General features: G+C 41.7%; 1 protein-coding gene across 1 annotated transcript; it reads right to left on the bottom strand.

Annotated features, from left to right (window-relative positions):
* Window positions 1–10,472: 10,472 nt before the first annotated feature.
* Window positions 10,473–17,771, bottom strand: wnt7aa (wingless-type MMTV integration site family, member 7Aa). Its single transcript, XM_034532984.1, has 4 exons — window positions 17,701–17,771; window positions 17,165–17,391; window positions 14,722–14,993; window positions 10,473–11,029 (listed from the first exon to the last, which is right to left on the bottom strand). The coding sequence occupies exons 1-4, from the start codon at window positions 17,769–17,771 to the stop codon at window positions 10,550–10,552; spliced, it is 1,050 nt and encodes a 349-aa protein (XP_034388875.1). The 3' UTR covers window positions 10,473–10,549.
* Between the last annotated feature and the right edge of the window lie 779 nt (window positions 17,772–18,550).

The following is an 18,550-nucleotide window of genomic DNA, read 5'->3' on the forward strand; positions in this document are numbered from 1 at the left end:
AGCAAGATGAAAGGTCACCAAACCGCCAGGTACAGTGATGTTGTGGCTATTGTTTTCTCTGCCGTATCATTACCCTGACAGCTGACATGCAATCTGGCTTTTAATATGTCACACATAGACCCTCAAAGGATCTAACGAGTAGCGAGGGCCGCCTCGACTTCCAGAGCATGACGTTTGGCACAGATGTAGGCTGAGGTCTTTTTTTCCCTTCAGAATCCATGTCTTGTCACTTGTTAAAACTCGTTTTGGAGCGGAGAGCACACCAATCCAACCCTGGGCTATTGTTGCCAGCGTGAATGACTAAAACCTTGCAGTCATCATTATCGTACTAATCTTTTTATAAATCTGTGCCATTGTAGTGACCTCACTGTGAACCTCAAAACTCACAAATCAAAAGACTTGTGCCTAACCCTTGTGCAGTGTGGAATATTTTTTTAATTAATTTCTTTATGATAATAAAGTTCGCTTTTGGATTCATCTTCTGAAACATCCTTTCCACTGTGATTAAGAGCTCTGTTGAAGCATGCAGTTTTGGTGCAAACTCCAGACTTGTTCACATTTACAATATGACTGTGTCTTATCTGAGTAATTCCTCATGAAACTCATAAAGATATGCGCTTGATGAATGCGAGCAGAATAGTTTCCTAACTGAAGCAATCCATACGTGAAAAACAGACAGGTGATTGGACGTAAAGATAACATGTGTGCGAGGTCCTGCGCAGGTAGTGTAAAGCACACCCAGACCTCAGAGGGAAAACAAAGCTCCTCGGGTTTCCTGTCTGCAGGAGGAGACGTTAAAGTGGTGATTGAGGCCTCGCAGGTTTTTTAAGAGTTTGATCTGTCGTATGTAACCGAGTCTGGTCTGGTGTCTGTCTCGGAAATGGAACATTTGATTCTGGGGTGAACCACCACTGCTTCCTCAATCACCAGAATTGATCTCTGTCTATATCAACAATATTTATAAGGGGGAGAAGAGCGACACTTCTTTACTTGTTTGTCTCGTTCGTCGAGTAATTTCTCTCCGATTCTTAACCTTACTGTAGCTTTAAGCAAAGGAAAATCAATCTATTATTTGTACACCAATTGAAATATGATGTCAATAGTACATGTAACAATGTAAATGTCTCAGGCCAAGTTTAAAACTGTCTATCAAATGTCAGATCAAGTACCTTTTACTATGAATCTTCTCATTTTAAAGTTTAAAGCTCTCAATGTATTGCCTTTGTCATTGCAAATAGCAAATATCAATATCATACTTCTTTTTTTTTACAAATACAGAAATGTAAAACACAGCTCTATAGATTATGCCTGAAGGTCTTTCACACACATCTAACCATAAAGCAAGGGATGTCAGTGTGTGTGTGTGTGTGTGTGTGTGTGTGTGTGTGTGTGTGTGTGTGTGTGTGTCCTCTGGGTAAGCGTCCATCTGATCTACTTCGCACCTGGCGGTTGTATTGCTTTGGTAGTATTGAAACTGGTGCTATTTGGGCATGTTCAATATAAAAACTTTGTAAAATGGTGTTAAATAAGCCAACAACCCCCCCCCCCCCCCCCCCCCCCCCCCCCCCCCCAACCCTACACACACACACACACACACACACACACACACACAAGCAAGTGGCAATGAATGGGCACTGCCCTTGTCAACTGAAAGGTAGAATCGGTAATATCAGAAGATATCACTGATTATTGCTTGAAGTTGCCATAAATGCTTCATCATTCACCATTCAGAGCATCTTAAGAGGGCACAAATGTAGTGGATGTGCTGATAGGGCATTAGTCTGTCATCAGGCTGTTCATTACTCAAACCTATTTTAGCATGACTGTCACAACTGTTTCCAGGTTCCTCCAGCTGCCCCCTCTGCTGCGGGGATGATCCACCACATTCCTCGGCTTTAATCAACTGTGAATGGTGAGAGGTGATGAAACCATCAAGAATGAGCGAATCCTACATCGGAATTTAAAGCGTCACTTAAAGCGTATACCCGCTCCCTCTGTAACGAGTGATACGTGCCGTTCATTGCAGTAAAACAGGATAAAACAGGATACAGGAGTTGTATTAGCCGTTGATTCCACTTTCCCCGCCCACGCTCTGCTTTGGGCTTCAGACATCACGGTCTCCCCTCACATAATGGCTCAATATATTTCAAGAACGTATTTTTACATCCTTTTATTTTTTGGGGGGGGAGGGGAGAATTATAGCTTGCTGGGCATGAAGCAGGAAGTCGTTTGTGTAGTTGATGTTCGCTTATTTGGTTTTCATGTCAGCATGGCCACAGGGACATACCTCCCATGTGCTGTCAGTACGGCGGTTCGTACAGTGCACACCACGTGTCATTATTACATTCTTCACACATTTTTACAGTCAAAAGAGCAGAGGGTGTAGTGTCTGATGTAAAGCTTTGCCAGAGACAACTCATAATTTAGTTCTTCTGCTCTATAAGCTCTAATAACAGCGTGAAACTCTTCTCTACACTCCACAAATTGGTCTGAGGTGCATGCTAACACAAGCACGAGAATCACTGCTAAGCCTTTTCATACGTGGAGTGTAATTTCAGATACACGCCACACATGTGGTAGAAAGGCCTGCAGGAGGAAGAAAAACAGGGTAATTAAGTGCATTTTTATGTTGTTTCCTTTGGCTTCTCTGGGATTAAGCCGCCAGTCAATCACTGCAGGAAACAAAGGGGGCCTGGGACCTCCTGCATGGCTTCAGGTCTCAGTACGTAACGACAGCACAACTGTATGACGCCTCAGTGCCGATGGCAGGAAAGCTCTACCTGCTCCGCACACTCATTTCTGTTTGGAATGAGATGGGGGGGTGGGGGGTGGGGGGGGGGGGGAAGCAGGTAGTTGAAACCCATCTAATCCTTTAAATATAAAATTCACTCAGCTAAGATCCGCAGTGAAATTAGAGTGGAAATTGGAAGTCATCCAGGACACTTCAATCACTTCTATCTCTGATGTAAACTCATCAACATCATTAGAGTGTTGCTTATTAGACAGAACAACTGATATTGTATAAAGACCATAAACTGTTTATAAAAAGGGGACGTAGTCGCCGTGGCATCCGCCATTGGTTTGTGGCCTCGTGTTTTGAAGCCTTGAGTTCGGCTGGTGTCGGTGGAGCTAAGCACAACAGAGCGCTGGACAACACAATCTCATCCAGACTCGTCACATTCTGGCACTTGGTCAGACCCTTTGGCATCACTTTCTAACGCACTAGGTAGCCTAGAGCGTCACACTATGATGCTCCACTACAGTCGCAGTACACACTTGGTTGACGTTGTGAGTTCACACTATGTTTGGGCCTCAAAAACACTTAGTTAGGTTGTGGAAAAAAGAGTCTGTATTAAGTAAAACGTAAGTATGTAAAACACGTCTCAAACATCACTAACGCAACTTCAAAATAACTCAACAACACTGTGAGACAAAAACACAGGTAGCACTGTGTTGACTTGACCCACCGCATTATCACACTCCCAGAGCTATTTCTCTGAGTGCCTAATAATGAACGTGATGGGTTTACATTTTAGTTACTTATAAGCCACTAAAGCATGCCTTGTGTGTCAGTAGTTGACGCCCTGGGAAAGAGAACAGGCATTTTTAAATGTTACAAATAACTTTCATGAACTCACAATGTAAAAGGTTTAAAAATCAAAGAGGAAAACAACCCCCAAAACCGGACAATGCTCTTGGAGCAACCTGTCAATCACCTTGTAGCCCTGAAATGAACATCATGCTGTAATGATAAACTTAAAACTAGAGATTGAGACTAATAAACTAATTTTTACAATGTTTACTGACGGAATAAATCAAGTGAGAAGTAGAGTCATTTTCTCATAGACTTCTATACAATCGCCCCTTGATGGCCATTAGAGAGAATGCAAGTTTAAGACACTTCCAAATTGGCTTCACTTTTCATACCCCGAGGTTGACTCCTGATAAGACTGCAAGTCTGTGTAGAGCTGGTGGGAGTAGAGGTTGCTACGGTTCCAACAAACACAGGACTTGTTCATGTCAAGTATTCGTTAACCATATTTTAACCATCGTTTGTTCAGTAACTTCCTAACTTTACGTACGGCAGTTGCATTACAGTTATTTCACCCAACAAACGTATTTTAACCAAAACCACGATCTTAACCCTAATCCTAACCCAGTAGTTTTGCTGCGTAAGTAAACCTAAAAGCTACATAAACCTATGTTGGAAGTTCATTTTGAAAAGACACAATGCATGTCATGAACCTGACGTGCAGAACCTGACGTGCAGAACTTGACGTGCAGAACCTGACGTGCAGAACCTGACGTGCAGAACCTGACGTGCAGAACCTGACGTGCAGAACCTGTCGCATCCAAAACTGATGCTAGAGGGGAACCTAGAGCTTCGTAGATTGAAGTGTAGGGCCACTGACCAAGCGGCCATATTTGTCGAGTTGGGAGTGAGAACGTGTAGCCAAGTTAACTCAACTCTACTGTAAAAGATTAACTAAATCCACTGTGCAAAATGCATACCAAATTTGAGCCAAAGCTAATATGAATTTCTGCTAAAAAAAAATCCCATTGGTATTTTCCTTGAGCTGCAGCAGTGGAATACTTCCTGTTAGTCAATTCACCCAAATGACAATAAAGCAATGAAACTACTTTCTACAACCTGAGTTTTAGCTCCTCCAAAGATCTCATTCACCTCCATTATTATATACTTTTTTGGGGTGGATCTCAAAAGCTGATCAAACAAAAACAAGGCTAAAAGCCACAAGAGGTAGTTGTTAAGTGTTTTTTTTTTATTTGTATTATTTGTTATGAAAAGAGTGAGGCTATAACTTCTTAAATCTCCTGAATTGTATAAGAACGTATGGAAAGAAGCTCACAAACAATTTGATTGCATTTGCTTGAACAGTAATGTTAAAGATATTTTACAACCAGACAGCAGAAGTTTAGCTCAGGGCTATAGATTTATCATTATCTGGCATGCCCCAACCGTGCCCTGTTTTAACCAACAAATAACACATCATTCATTATTCAATCCCTTCTGAGCCAAACTACGATTTACTGTAGATGTAGCCTTTAAAGTATGTGATATGAAATCTTTGATTGATGCATTCCTCAACTTAAAATCTTCACAACACCTTTTTATTTCAAAAGCATGTCTACCTCTTTTCTGTCTCATTCCTCGCCTGCGATGTCATTGTTGGCAGAGATTTCTGTTTGGACCCTGATTGGCCCTCACTCTCAAGGTACTGCCATAATGATAGTTATTAAGCAGCTCCTGTCTTAAATAATCAACGTTCTCTCCCGCGCAAGCCAAGCGAGATGGCTTCCAGCGCCATTTGCTGCACGGAACAAGCACCGGCAGTTTTGCCTCCCAAAAGACCCGGATCTGGAAACATCGAACATCTATATTTAAGAATAAAGCACTGCACAAATAAAATATATACTCCGGCTTCCAATTTCCACGAGCAGGAGCCGACACAAGGACGAGGCCGCTGCAGCAATTCTCAGCCACGTCATGCGGTACAGACCGACAGTCATACGCTTTAGTACAACCACAATGCAGGTGGTTCATAGGTGCAGAGCTGGCACCGGCAGACCCATTAATCAACATTAAACACCTGGAACATTAGCAGTGACGTACTGGTGTTTATAGGAAAAACACCGCAAAACTGTTCATTAGTGCTTCAGTGATCCCCTCTGCGGCCTTTGGAGGACGAGGACGAGTCGGTTCTGTGGCTGTATCTGCTGGGCTCTTTTGGAGTCCCTTTCGGCTTTTCTCTGGAAGTGCATGGTTTATATATTGATACACAGTTAAAGAGCATGTGACGAAACGACATGGAGACGTGTGGCACGGTATATGGAAGAAATCAAATCATGCATTGGTTTGTACCGAAGCAGCTTGCAGATTAAATTTGGTTGGAAAAAATGGGTATGCAAATATCACACTTGCAGAAAGGTTCGTTCATCAAAAATAACATGTCGATCATTTAAGTACATTATCAAACAAAAAAGCAAAACATGCTAGCTTCTAAATTTTTTCTTTTCAAATACAAACTGTCTTTAACACTACTCAACATGAAAACTGGTAAATCCTTGCTTTTGTAGATCACAGGAGGGATGCACGGTCACATTTTGTTTGATGTATTACGGGTTTATGGCTTTTATGATTCTCTTCTGTGTTATGTTGCCTACGTATTTATATATAATGTTTGTATCTCTCATTTGCTACTGCGTCTTTGGTGTACCACTACAATGTCATGTTGCCGATGTATTGTTCTAAGCTGATAGCAGCTTTGTGAAGCACTACTGCCCGAGGAAATATTCCCCCTTGGGCACAAGAAAGTATATCTTATCTGATTTAATATGTTTATGGTTGGGGCTGGTGGTCAGACTAAAGAAGCAATTTTGGCCAAGGGAGAATTACAATTGGCCCTGTATTGTGACATTTTAAAGACAACTGAGCAACTTTCATAGGAATGAACTGGTGCCCTCCTCGAACGCTGTATCGGTTATCTTTATATGTTCTTCGTAAAAGCAAAATTCAAGGTTTTGTTACTTACTTTTGATAAGTAACTTAAGTGTTTAATAAACAGCAAGTTACGTAACAAACAGTTATTTCACGTAACAAACGTAGGGTTACTTATTTTAACCTAAATACGATAACCAAGTAGCACCAGCAAAATTGGACATTGTGGTCATGACATGGTTTTGTCAACGAGTGTTTCAACAATTATATTATATATATATATATATATATATATATATATATATATATATCAATAAATAAAATCCACATTAATGAGGAAAGATGCATTATAAGGAAGTGGAACCAACGTCACATACATACAGCGGTAGGTTGGTGAGAAAAAAAGGAGAAGTGGTCATTATAAGACAGATAATAAGATAACAGACAATCAGCGTGCTCAGGTATCAGTGTGAGTGTGTCTATTTCATGTTGACAGAAGTAGTTGGCGAGCATATCATTGTAGGCCCCGTGAATAGAAAAGTGAAGCATGTAACAAGCCGGCGCTCTGTCAGACACTCGGATAACGTTGTTGGGTTTCTCAGTGACAGAGCCTTGGTGTTACTCTTAGCGAGGCTGTTTGGCCAGCTGCCTTTTCAAAGCGTCACTCTATTGAGGCGAAGTTTAGCCGAGGAATGTTTTGTGCCGATTATTCCGGGAGCGAAGACCTTTTCTATTGCTCGGACTGAAATCCTTCTTGACATCATCCCCTTGCAATTGTAAAGCACCCCAACCCCCTTCCCCGCTTTCGTCCCGTTTGCCATTTCCACAAAATAAATAGCGTCCAAATTTTATCTGGGTTTTGCATGGTTACCATTTTGTTAATGGGCAGTCTGGCCTCTTGATGAGACCAAGAGCATTTTTGGGGGGCACAGTGTGGTTGTTGTAGCAACGTCGTTGAGGAGTGAATGAAGCAGATGTCAGAGTAATCCATCAGCCGGCAGCTCCACACTCCCACACACGCTCACACACACACACACACACACATGCACACACACACACACGCACGCACGCATGCACCCACACACACACACACACAGACACACTGGTGTGACAGTCTCTGCAACCGCAACCCTCAATCACACCCACTTCAGTCTGATCCTTCCTCATAATAACACTTGAAAAATGTGTCTCAAATACAAAAACGACTTCCCTTCTGTTAATTCCGACAGAACTTTTATTAGCCAAACGATGAATGAAAAGACAACGTGGTTTTACTTATACGTCAACAGTGCCCTCTGATTTAAGAGCACTACAGCAGCGGTTGGGTGATATCGCTTCGTCAGTTCCGTCGCATGCAAGAAGAAGCATTAATGAGGACTGAGTCAGTATTTAATGTCCCTTTGCTAGAAAGTCTTGTTAACAACATAATGAGGGAACTGTAACTAAAGAATACTGCATGGTGATGAAGGCATGTTACAGTTATGTCATGAACCTACACTATACTGTACAATCACAACAGGTCACTAGTGTCCCTGTTATGATTTGTTGTTTTAGGTTGAAGTATTAGGGCTGGATATCACAATTTCATACTTAATAATGACAGACTATCAAGTATTAGAAGTTGTATTAGAAGCCTCTGTCTTGTTTATTTATTCCTCAATCAGATATTTCATGAACCTAATTACAAACTTTATTTTAGTAATTTTGTTTTATATTGGAAGAAAAACCAAATAATTGTTTTTACAGCTGAAGTCCTGGTGGCATAGCGGTCAAGGCTCTAACCATCCACTTATAGACATTTGTTGGACATTATTCCACCGTCATCTCTTCCCAATCTATCTAGTTTTGACTGTCTTTTAAAAAACAAAAGTATTCAGAGGAAATGATACCCATCCCTAGTTGGTATTTGTTGAGAGCACAACGATCAAAAGAAAGAGCACAAAAGTAAAGCAGTGGATCTGTGCTTAACCATATAGGTTAACTCACAGAAACGGTAACTCACAGATTCTGAAGTATAATAACCTCATTGCAACACGTTCCCCCTCCAAGCTTGTAGAATACAGACATTCGAGCAGTGGCCCTACGCTTCAAACTATGATGCTTTTCTTTTAAAAGTAGTATTCTGTGTTCACATCAAAAGGTACAGTTTCCGCTCATTGCATGCATACAATGTCTCTTAAAATTAACTTCCAACGTTTACTTTGATTTTAGGTTTACTTACGGCGTAAGTAAACCTAAAAGTCTTACGCAGCAAAACTACTTGGTTAAGCTAAGAAAAACAAAAAATATGGTTTTGGTTAAAATAAGTATGTTTGATACGTAAAATAAGTAAGCTTGTTGGGTAACATGCGTAGTTACATAACAAAACAACGGTAAAATAAGTAATCTTAGACATAAACAGCAGTCTCCTAGGTGAAAGTCCTGTCTTGGTTTGACCTGTCCGACCTCCACTCCCATCTGGCCTTCGTAGACTTTCTCCCTCTTTATACTCAGTCAGTTGCTATGAAGTCTAATAATGATGTGCATGGGTTTACATTGGAGTTAGTTGAAAGCCAAATGCGTCCCATACAGATACTAACGGTAGCCTTTTAGCGTTGGTATCATGCCAATGGCCATGCATCAGTATTTGACGAGATGGGAGTGAGAGTGAGTTGGTCAATCCATATGTCTAGATGGATAAACAGTTTATGTTTATTTGTTGTTGTTTTTCCAGCTGTCAGCAGCCTTTAACCAACACCATTAAAGACTGTTGCTAGTCATGGCAGAATGACCCAGACGTTGTTTAGACAACAGACATTACAGCTAAAAAGATGGAAAGATGACAAAAACACCAGGTGGATATTGTAGATAACGGAGAGACCGACAGTTACAATGGCTAATACGTACCACAAACGCAATGCACTGTAGAAATTCATATTAGCTGTAGATTTTGATTAGTTTTGTTTGAATTTACAAGTGTTCGAATTTGAATAACAAAAGCTGTAGCAGATACTAGTTTAACTTAGGCTATGGATAGTAAACCACAAAAATACATTTGACTTTTTCCGGAAGGCAGATAAAAGAAGCTGAGCCTCATAAGCTAAAGTTAGCGGAACAGCAGCTAGCATGGGGGTGACGTCAGGACTTTGTCTTTCTACAAGTGGCAAAGCAAGGTGAGATAAAGTTTCCTGAAATGGGTTACAAATCTCAATGCTGCACATTTCATTCAACATTATTATATGTTCCACTGCCGAGGAACAAGGCACATTTTCAAAACAGTGCTTCAGTGGCAAACTCAGTAACTCAACAGTTAGAAATGCTAAGGGAAATCTCTATCTTACATAGAGATAAAAAATAAATTAAAAAAAATATTATATAAAAATAATCTCTTACAAAATATATTCTATCAACCAACATCAAGGAAAGGGGGGGGGTCATGCCTGGAAGCTCGCATTTGCTCCTCGATGCATTCATTTTAGCTTGAAGAGTCAATATTGCTGCTCAGTCACAAACTCTGTAACATTCCAGACAACTAGCAGCAAACTGTGGACGGGGGAGAGAGACAAGTGGAAAAACAATACTATCATAGCGAGCCCAGGATCAGTAGTTTAATGTTCCTCTGCTAGGCTTAAAGCACATGAGCTGCAGGCTCACAAATGTGTCATTCAGTCGAGCTCCAGTGTGTAAGTTGTCTTGTTAAAAAAGAAAAAAAATGTTTTTAAGTGCACTTGAATGCTTCTACACCAACTTAAAAACCTTACCAGATTTAGTCAACAGTGAATTTTCAAATATCATCAGTAGTTTTCTTATTTAATAAATTATTAGTCTCGAAATAAAAATAAAAACTGCTCGAGGTGAGTCATGCCAGCAAACTAGTACGGCCTGCAGAGAAGTCAAGCCTAGGGCAGCAAATGGCATTCAAATGTAAATTTTTTTTAAAAGGAATTTAAAAGTCCACAGGTTGAGTCCAGTGTCAAGGCAGATGTCCATTGGCATCAGTATAATCGACACACATTGGAGGAACCCGGTGTCGTGCTTATTGACAGAATGGAAGTCACTCCGCACACGTGTATCGGTCACAGTAGTCCAAACGCACGTCAATGCGTAATATTTCTATTTACAGGTGTACACCTCTGTCCTCTCGCTGCATGTGTTGCATTTTACGTAGCAGCACCACAGGAACTTGCAGTTGCACTGCCAAACGCGTGAGTACTGGTGCGTGTCGTATCCCCGGCCGCAGCACATCAGGTCGCAGCTGTTGGGCTGCAGAGCTGTCTTGTTGCACAGGCGACCCTGCGTTCCCATGCTACCCGTCAGCGGGTCGGCCTCGCAGTAGTTGGGCGACCTCTCAATGTAGACCAGCTCTGTGTCCGTGGGCTTGCGGTAGGAGTGGGGTTTCTTGATCTTCAGGAAGACGGGGCGCTTGTTGCGGCTGGCACGCACCGGCTCCACGTGCACAGCCTGGTTGTACCTGTCCTTGAGGACGTATCCCAGCTGGCGGAACTTGGGGAGCGTCGTCCAGCACGTCTTGGTGGTGCAGGACCCCGAGACGCCGTGGCACTTGCACTCCAGACGCATGCCCTTCTCCAGGACCTACAACATAGAGGGGAAAGTTGAGATGGCGCAATGGTTTCAGAGTGTCAAACTGAAAGGTGTGTACATTGAGCTTTGCCTGATTAAATTGCGTCGAATTTAGATGTTTTCCAGCATCACAAGATCAAAGTTGAGAAGTATTCTTATTTCATACAGCCGTCTTCCCATAATGAGCAAGTAAGAAAGATACGAGTTCACAGAAATACCCAGTCTAACTTATTGCATGAATAGTTCAACAGGTTGAGACAAACGTTTTCGAGCATTCCAAATGAATGTAAGCATTCCAGAGATCTCAGAGCTGCTACAGTATGTCGCCCTATGGCCAGTAGCTAGGTATGTGCCATTCTTTTTACGAGACAGGATGAGCCAGAAAACACTCACGGAAAGCACATACTCATACAAGCATGGAACCCTTGTCAGTTCATGTATGTCTTGTTATTAAGAATCATAACGGATAAACATAAAACTTCTGAATTTGAAAGGTACATGTTGGGAAGTGGTGGAAGAAGTTCTTAGATCTTTAACTTAAGTCAAAGTAGTCATACCACAGTTTAGAAATACTCTCTTACAAGTAACAGCCCTGTATAAAAAAATAATTGTATCAAAAGTAAAAGTACTAATATGCAGAATGGCCCATTTCAGATTCATATATATTTAGAATATAAAATATTGTATCTTAATTGGTGATGCATTAATGTGTTCGGCACTTTAATATTGCAGCTGCTACAGAAGGAGCTAATTGTAATAACATTATATACTATAATCTATAATTATACATTATAATGAATTAGATGATTCATATTTAGTATGAATAATGTGAATCTGTAAAGTAATTAGAAGCCGTCGAATAAATGTAGAGTAGTAAGAAGTTAAATATTTACTTCTGATACATTGTGGAATGGAAGTATAAAGTACTATAAAATGGAAATGCACAAGTAAAGTACACGTATCTCAAGATTGTTCTGAAGTACAGTACTATTAGTGACATTGGGACCCTATATTCACATTGCAGGCGTTAACAGCAGGGGAGTAACATTACGTTCATACAGCACAAATATCAGAGGCAACCCAGTGTTACAGAGAGTTACAAATACAGCATCCAACAGAAATTTAACAAATATAAATCTGATCATTGTCATTTTTCAAACAAGCAGACAACAAGAGCAAGTGCCAAATATAGAAAGAGGCAGGCATATGTATATACAGTGTACGTATACCATGTATTTCTATACATATTTCATGCTTTTCAAATGGTTTATTCAAGTCATAATAAGCAGCAAAACTAATTTGAAAAGGCTCCATTGACTTTACATCAGTTCCCTAGTCATGGGGAGTACTGCTCAGTCTTACAATCCAGTGAAGTGTTGTATGTGTCCCGCAGCTCTGGAGCAGATTGTCAAGTCAAGGAAAAGAAAGCCGCTAATGTCATAGTGATGACATCAGAGTTATATCAGCTCAGGGACTACTTTACTTTGTTTAATGGAACGCCTCTGTTACAAACTGGAGGTGTGGAGTTTGACCGAAGTGACCATTTACTAGGGATGATAAATTAATTAAAATGTCATTGAAATTGCAATAGGGCAATATATGCAATGCAATGTTGGCATTATAGGTATAATAGTAAATAATAGTATATAAATACTATGTTAGATAATCATCATATTAAACAGATATTAAACAAACAACTAGTTCATAATCCTTTTTAGAAAAAATGAAGTAGAAATGTATGATTCCCTCTAATATTGCAGATCATATCGCAATTGTAATATGAGTCAAACAAATCAGAATTCGATTTCTTTTTCAAAATCATTCAGGGCTATTGAGTTGCATTATGGGAAATATTAGCTGCTCATTCAAGGGAAGTGTGTTTGTACAATAATCCGTTTTCGTTGTTGACCGATTTTCACCCCCAAAAATCTCTGGATGTTTTGAAAATAAGCGGATCGATTCTAACAAACTTTAGGTAAAGCCTAAGGAGATTTTTGTTTTTCCTGCGGCAAAGAAATAAGTGAGTCAGTTGTAAAAAATCAATAACTGATTCATTCTGCACATTGTTTTTTTCCAGCCTTTCGCATTACTGTGTTCTTTAAATCTGGTTCAATGTAAATGTGTAAATGTGATACTTTTTGATATAAACCAAATATAATAACTCTAAACCTCAGAGATCATGTATTGCTTTAAGAGGGACAACCGCAAAGGAGAAACAGGCAGCGTAACCACAATATATGGCTTTCTTATGGGGGTCATTTTGTGCACAGTCATTTGGCTCCCGACATCTGTCCACTACTAAACAACATCAGTCTGGCTAATGCACCCTAATATGGTCCTGGGTTCATCTCAATGGGCATCTTGTCGGGCGCTGTTACCTCTTGACTATACATTGCTTGTGTTCTCTAAATACCAGTAGGATCTGACCAAACTTGTCCTCTGTGGCCTCCAATGTTGCCTTATTTGTAAACCATAAATACTCACTTGCACTGGTGATGTACTTTCCCCCTACCAAAGTCCTACCTATTAGCTGATCAACAAACCATGTGTTAACCTTGTACGTATATTAACACATTTCTAAAAAGAAAATGATATACGCAAGTGAGTAAATTATAGAGATTAACTTGTATAGACTAAAGCAGGGCTGAATGAGATGACCTAAATGCTTCGATTAAACTGAGACCAAACTTTTCTATGAATGTCAGTTTTGTGTGGCCTGCAACCGACTAGGTAAGGCTTGTTTTTAGTCTAGCCAGAAACAACTTTAGCTACTGAAGCAGCTGCTGATCACTTGGGATCCCTACTAGCCCATTAGGAGTGAGGGGTCAGCAGTCAATGACGTATAACATAGTCAATAAATTAGGTTCTTCAAAACATTTTGAATCACCACAACCATGAGCGGTCCTTGAGAATAAAGTCATCAATGAGCACAGAAAATATTAAGCTTATGGGTCGGTTAGTAGGCGAGATTAGCCGTGGACAGACACAGGCCTCACTTAGATAATGACACAATTTACCTTACTTCATTTACTGTTCATTGGTGCACGTATATGTGTTATGATGTGTTTGTTCTGTGTTCTGTGTCTTACTCACTGACCAGTTACAGACTGGGCTGTTGGCTGATTGGTTGGTTGAACTCCTGGTACAACGTTTCCTCACAACGGTTCATATGATATGTCACGAAAAGTTACTTCTCATTTTTTGTCTGTTTACCTACGAATGCCAGCCACCCGTGTAAATAGACATTGATTGAAGATTGTGGTATAAAGACATTTTTGACCAGTAAGAAAATTCATAATGCAGTTTAATGAATTAAATGTATGTCCCGAACAGGGACAGATACTCGGTACCGGCAGATACCCTGAGTTGAGATATCAGAGGATAAAAAGTTGGATCGGTGCATCCCTAGCATCAACCCTGAGAGAGACTACCCCCATGTTCCTCCAAGTATTCAATGGTGTACCCTATTATGGAATATTCTAAATATAACATGATAAGTCTACAGCAGAACTTTGCCTTTCTCCTGTGCTAAAACACCTACTGTCTGTAATACAATTCCTATGGAGAAGCACCTCACAAAGCCCCACTTCCAAACACCCAAACATATACCTTTTGATGTGCCTGAAAGCATCTACAGTAAATTACTTGTCAGATCTGTTCAAAGAAATGTAAAAGGTCAGACTCCAGAATAATACGAGCCGTACCTTGCGTCCCACTTCGTTGTTGTGTAAATTCATGAGAGTCCTGGCGTTCTGCTTGATCTCCCGGGCGTCCACAAACACCTTGGAGAATCCCAGGCCGAAGAGGACATCTGCAGAGCAGCCGCCCCACTTCCAGCCCTCGTCCTGGTTGTAGAAGCCCTGCTTCTCCTTGTCGCAGCCACAGCCGCTCAGGCTCCCCTGGGTGCAGGCGGCGGTGACCGCGTGGGCGACCCCGGCTGCGATGATGGCGTAGGTGAACGCGGCCTCCTTGCTGCCTGCGATTGGAAGCGAAAGAAAAAGAATACATATATTAAGCACAATTGCCGACAACAGGATTCACTATTTCAGGCACTGTCAAGACTCCTTGCATACCTGACATAGCTGCTGCCTCAGACCAAATCATAAAATACAAGTGCCAAGCCCAATTGCTCAAACAAGCTCGGTAAAAGCAGATACAGAAGGAAGCTCTGAATCGTGCATAACACATAATGCAGTTTGGAATGGAGACATTTGTCTTTGTGATGAGTTATCAGTTCTAAGTGTTCTTACTAGTCTTTATGCTTTAATACATTCACAAATTACCAGTCAATGTGCAGATTATTTTTGAGTGGTAAAGATGTTTTTTTGTTGTTTTTTTTAGATCATTCAGATGTGTTCAAATGTTTAGGCATCCTTTATGGCCTTCTTCCAAACTGCCGTCGCACGTAGGATTCACCATGCGAGATGCATCTGAGAGGCATGCAGAGCCTCCCTATATAGATGAATTTCCACTCTATAAATCTGAGTGCTTCAGGTCAACTGCTTTTTTAATTTTTATTATTAATAATAAAAATGGAGATAATACCTGAAGCATATGTAATGACCATAAGTTGCAAGAAAAATGCTCTGAAAACGTCATCCTCTTTAACAATTAACAGAGGCCTCCAGTGCTTCAACCTGAGAAGTCAAACTAACCCTTTACAGCCAGTCAAGGAGCAGCCGGTGCCCACAAGAATACTTGATCCTAATGCCAAAATACTGTACATTGCTGCATCGCTGCCAACCGCAATCCCAAATGGATGTGCTCTTGTCAGTTATCAGTGTTCCAGCCTGCTGAAACAGAACAATGGACTCAGACATACTGTGTGCAGGGGCAGCTGGACCCAAGCTGGAACTTCATCTGAATTTGGGTCGTAATGGGTTCCAGCAACGTGGAAATGATTTTTCAAATGAGAGGATATGCATTTAAAAAACTTGTGTAGTGGTCTAAAATCATTCCACCTAAAACATCCCCTGCCAAAGCTGCAGGACCTGGAGGTACATTTTGTAAACCTAGAAGAGAGTACTTGTCTGAACTTGAAGCTTCTTTTTTTTTTTTTAGAGGAGGAGGAGGGGGGGGGGGGTGGGGGGGGGGGTAATTTATGAACATACATGATGGAGGTTTAGCTGAGAGCAGATAAAGAGCATGTAGCTCTCTGCGTGTTACCAGCTATAGGAGAGCATACGTGCACACGGCTACAGTACGTAGTCATGGTAACAATCAGACATCCCAACCATCACTATCAGAGGTCATTAAGGAGTCTTTATCACCGTATACACTGAGCTACAGTGTGTGGCCATTCACACGTCAAACTAGAAATACATCTTGAGTTCATTAAACTGGCAAAGCAAGCCGAGTCCACCAGAATGTTTCCGCTAATGTTTCATTATATTTCATTACAATATAATAGACAAATATAACAGACAGTTGAACACCAGTGCATTAAACGTGTTTCTCCCCACTTATTTCTGCAGTCCTTCTCTTTGGAGAAAACATCGCCTCGAGCCTTGTTCCACACACACGGGATGAAAAATCTGTGGCTTGGTTTTTTTGTTTTGTTTTTTTCCACCGGGAGAAGATGCATCAAGTCTGAGCTTTCAGACATTTGTCAAAGTGTCAGAGGTCAAAATGGGAGGAATGCCCTATTGGGACTGTTTTCGTTTTTTTTGTTTCTGACAAATTATAGCAATTTTCTAAACTTTTTTTTTATAACTTCCTAAACAGTAAAGATAACATACGACTCAGTACATCAAATAAAACATGCTGTGGTTAATAGTATGCAGCAATTAAAAACAATTCTAAGTAATAACTACTTTACAATCTTGGGAGCACTGTAACTGACGATGACATGCTTCAAGAATATGGAACTAAATGATGAAGTGGAGCTCTCGGTATAATAAGCAGTTAGAAGCTTTCTCTCCTTGGAAAAACAGCAGCAATGGTAATGCAGTCCTAATATTTGTATTTATACTCAACTGCACCGCAATTGTATAGACTTGGGAAAGCCCACAGAAATCCATAAGATGAAAAAAAAACCTGCGCTCGAACAAAACAACCGAATATAATTAATATATTTATAGGGCTTTTTTGTGTGTGTTTTGTTCTTGGTGCACAGCTTGCTGAAATGAAATGAAAAGTGCAACATACCCACTTTGAGCTCTTTCCCGAACACGGTCCTCTCTGCCAGGGCCGAGCAGTTCCAGCGTCCGTGTCTGAACTGGAACTGGCACTCGTTGATCCCCATCTGAACCCCCTCTCCGACCACGATGATGGCGTCGGGTCGGCTCTGACAGATCGTCCTCTGACGGGGGGCCAAGCCGGGGATCTTATTACAGATGATGCTCGCTCCCAGTGCGACCACCGATGACAGACCCCTGCGGTGGAGGCGAGAGGTTACAATGTGGCTTTTCTTTGCAAGTTATGCAGTTGTTTTCATATTATAATAATTATATAGACACTTGACTTGACGTATCACACATGCATAGAAGTGCACTACATTATTAATGTAATAATACGTTAATGAATTGCATGAGATGCGTAGCCAGAGAGCACCCGACTTCTCACTTTTCGGCGGAACTCTTTAAAATATTCATCCAATTCTTTTTTTTTGTTCTACTGCATTGGTTTGCAAACGCGTAACCAACCCGCAGGACCGGCCTCCGCACCCCCCCCCAATAACTCACCCGATTTTCAGATACAACACTCCAAGGCACAGGAAAAAGTGGAAAATCCAGCGCCGCGTCTTCCTACTCATGGTGCTCGCTCGGCCCCAGAACAGCCGGTGGATCAACGCTCTGTCGGTGCAACAAACCGGCCTCTACTCCTCCGCCGAGTCCCGTGGGGTGTCAAGGTGCTCCGAGCTGCCGCGCGCGTGAACGATAGAGCTCCTCGGGACAAACCAAAGTCCGTGGTGATCGACTCGTCCTGATTTCATTTGGTGGTCGGTGTCCGGCGGTGCGAGCCTGCGGTGGAGCATTGGGGCTGTTGTTTTCCAGGTGCGCAGCTCCGCTCCTCCGTGATCTGGCTTGAGAGAGAGCGCGCGCGCGTGTGTGCGTGTGTGTGTGTGTGTCTCTCTCTCTCTCTACCTTTTCTATCAGGGCGTGTTCTGCGGAGGATCTGCCTCTGAGCAGCTTGCAGGTACACGCTCAGCTCATCGGTCCCTCCGCGCGGAAGACCCGGGTCCAGCTGAGGGAGCAAATGTCGCACTTGTTGCAGGTCATGAGCTCTCTCCGGGGCGCCGCATCATCCGCGCTCACTTCACGTCTGACAAGACAACCAGCTTTACAGAACCTTTTTTTTTATTTTGTATTCCCCCTTCCAACAATGAACGCCCCTCCCACTGACTGCCTGTTGTCTTGGCACGTTCTGGGACCCCGCATCTCCCATCAGATCACATGGCACGTGATGCGAACTGGCGCTGCAGACCGAGACTGGTCCGGTGGAGCGTGGCTGCATGCATTTCATTTTGATGCACTCACGTGCAATTTTGATGCACTTTAGGCGCACTTTTCGTTACCATATTATACTGGCATA

The sequence above is a fragment of the Cyclopterus lumpus genome, chromosome 5, assembly GCF_009769545.1.
Source record: "Cyclopterus lumpus isolate fCycLum1 chromosome 5, fCycLum1.pri, whole genome shotgun sequence".
Lineage (NCBI taxonomy): Eukaryota > Metazoa > Chordata > Actinopteri > Perciformes > Cyclopteridae > Cyclopterus > Cyclopterus lumpus.

Excerpts from the sequence above, each read along its gene's own strand:
- wnt7aa (XM_034532984.1), bottom strand. The coding sequence starts at position 17,771 with ATGAGTAGGAAGACGCGGCGCTGGATTTTCCACTTTTTCCTGTGCCTT. Across the intron at positions 17,392-17,700 it reads GTGTTGTATCTGAAAATCGG|GGGTCTGTCATCGGTGGTCG; the intron begins GTGAGTTATTGG and ends CCTCCACCGCAG. Across the intron at positions 11,030-14,721 it reads ACAACGAAGTGGGACGCAAG|GTCCTGGAGAAGGGCATGCG; the intron begins GTACGGCTCGTA and ends TCTATGTTGTAG.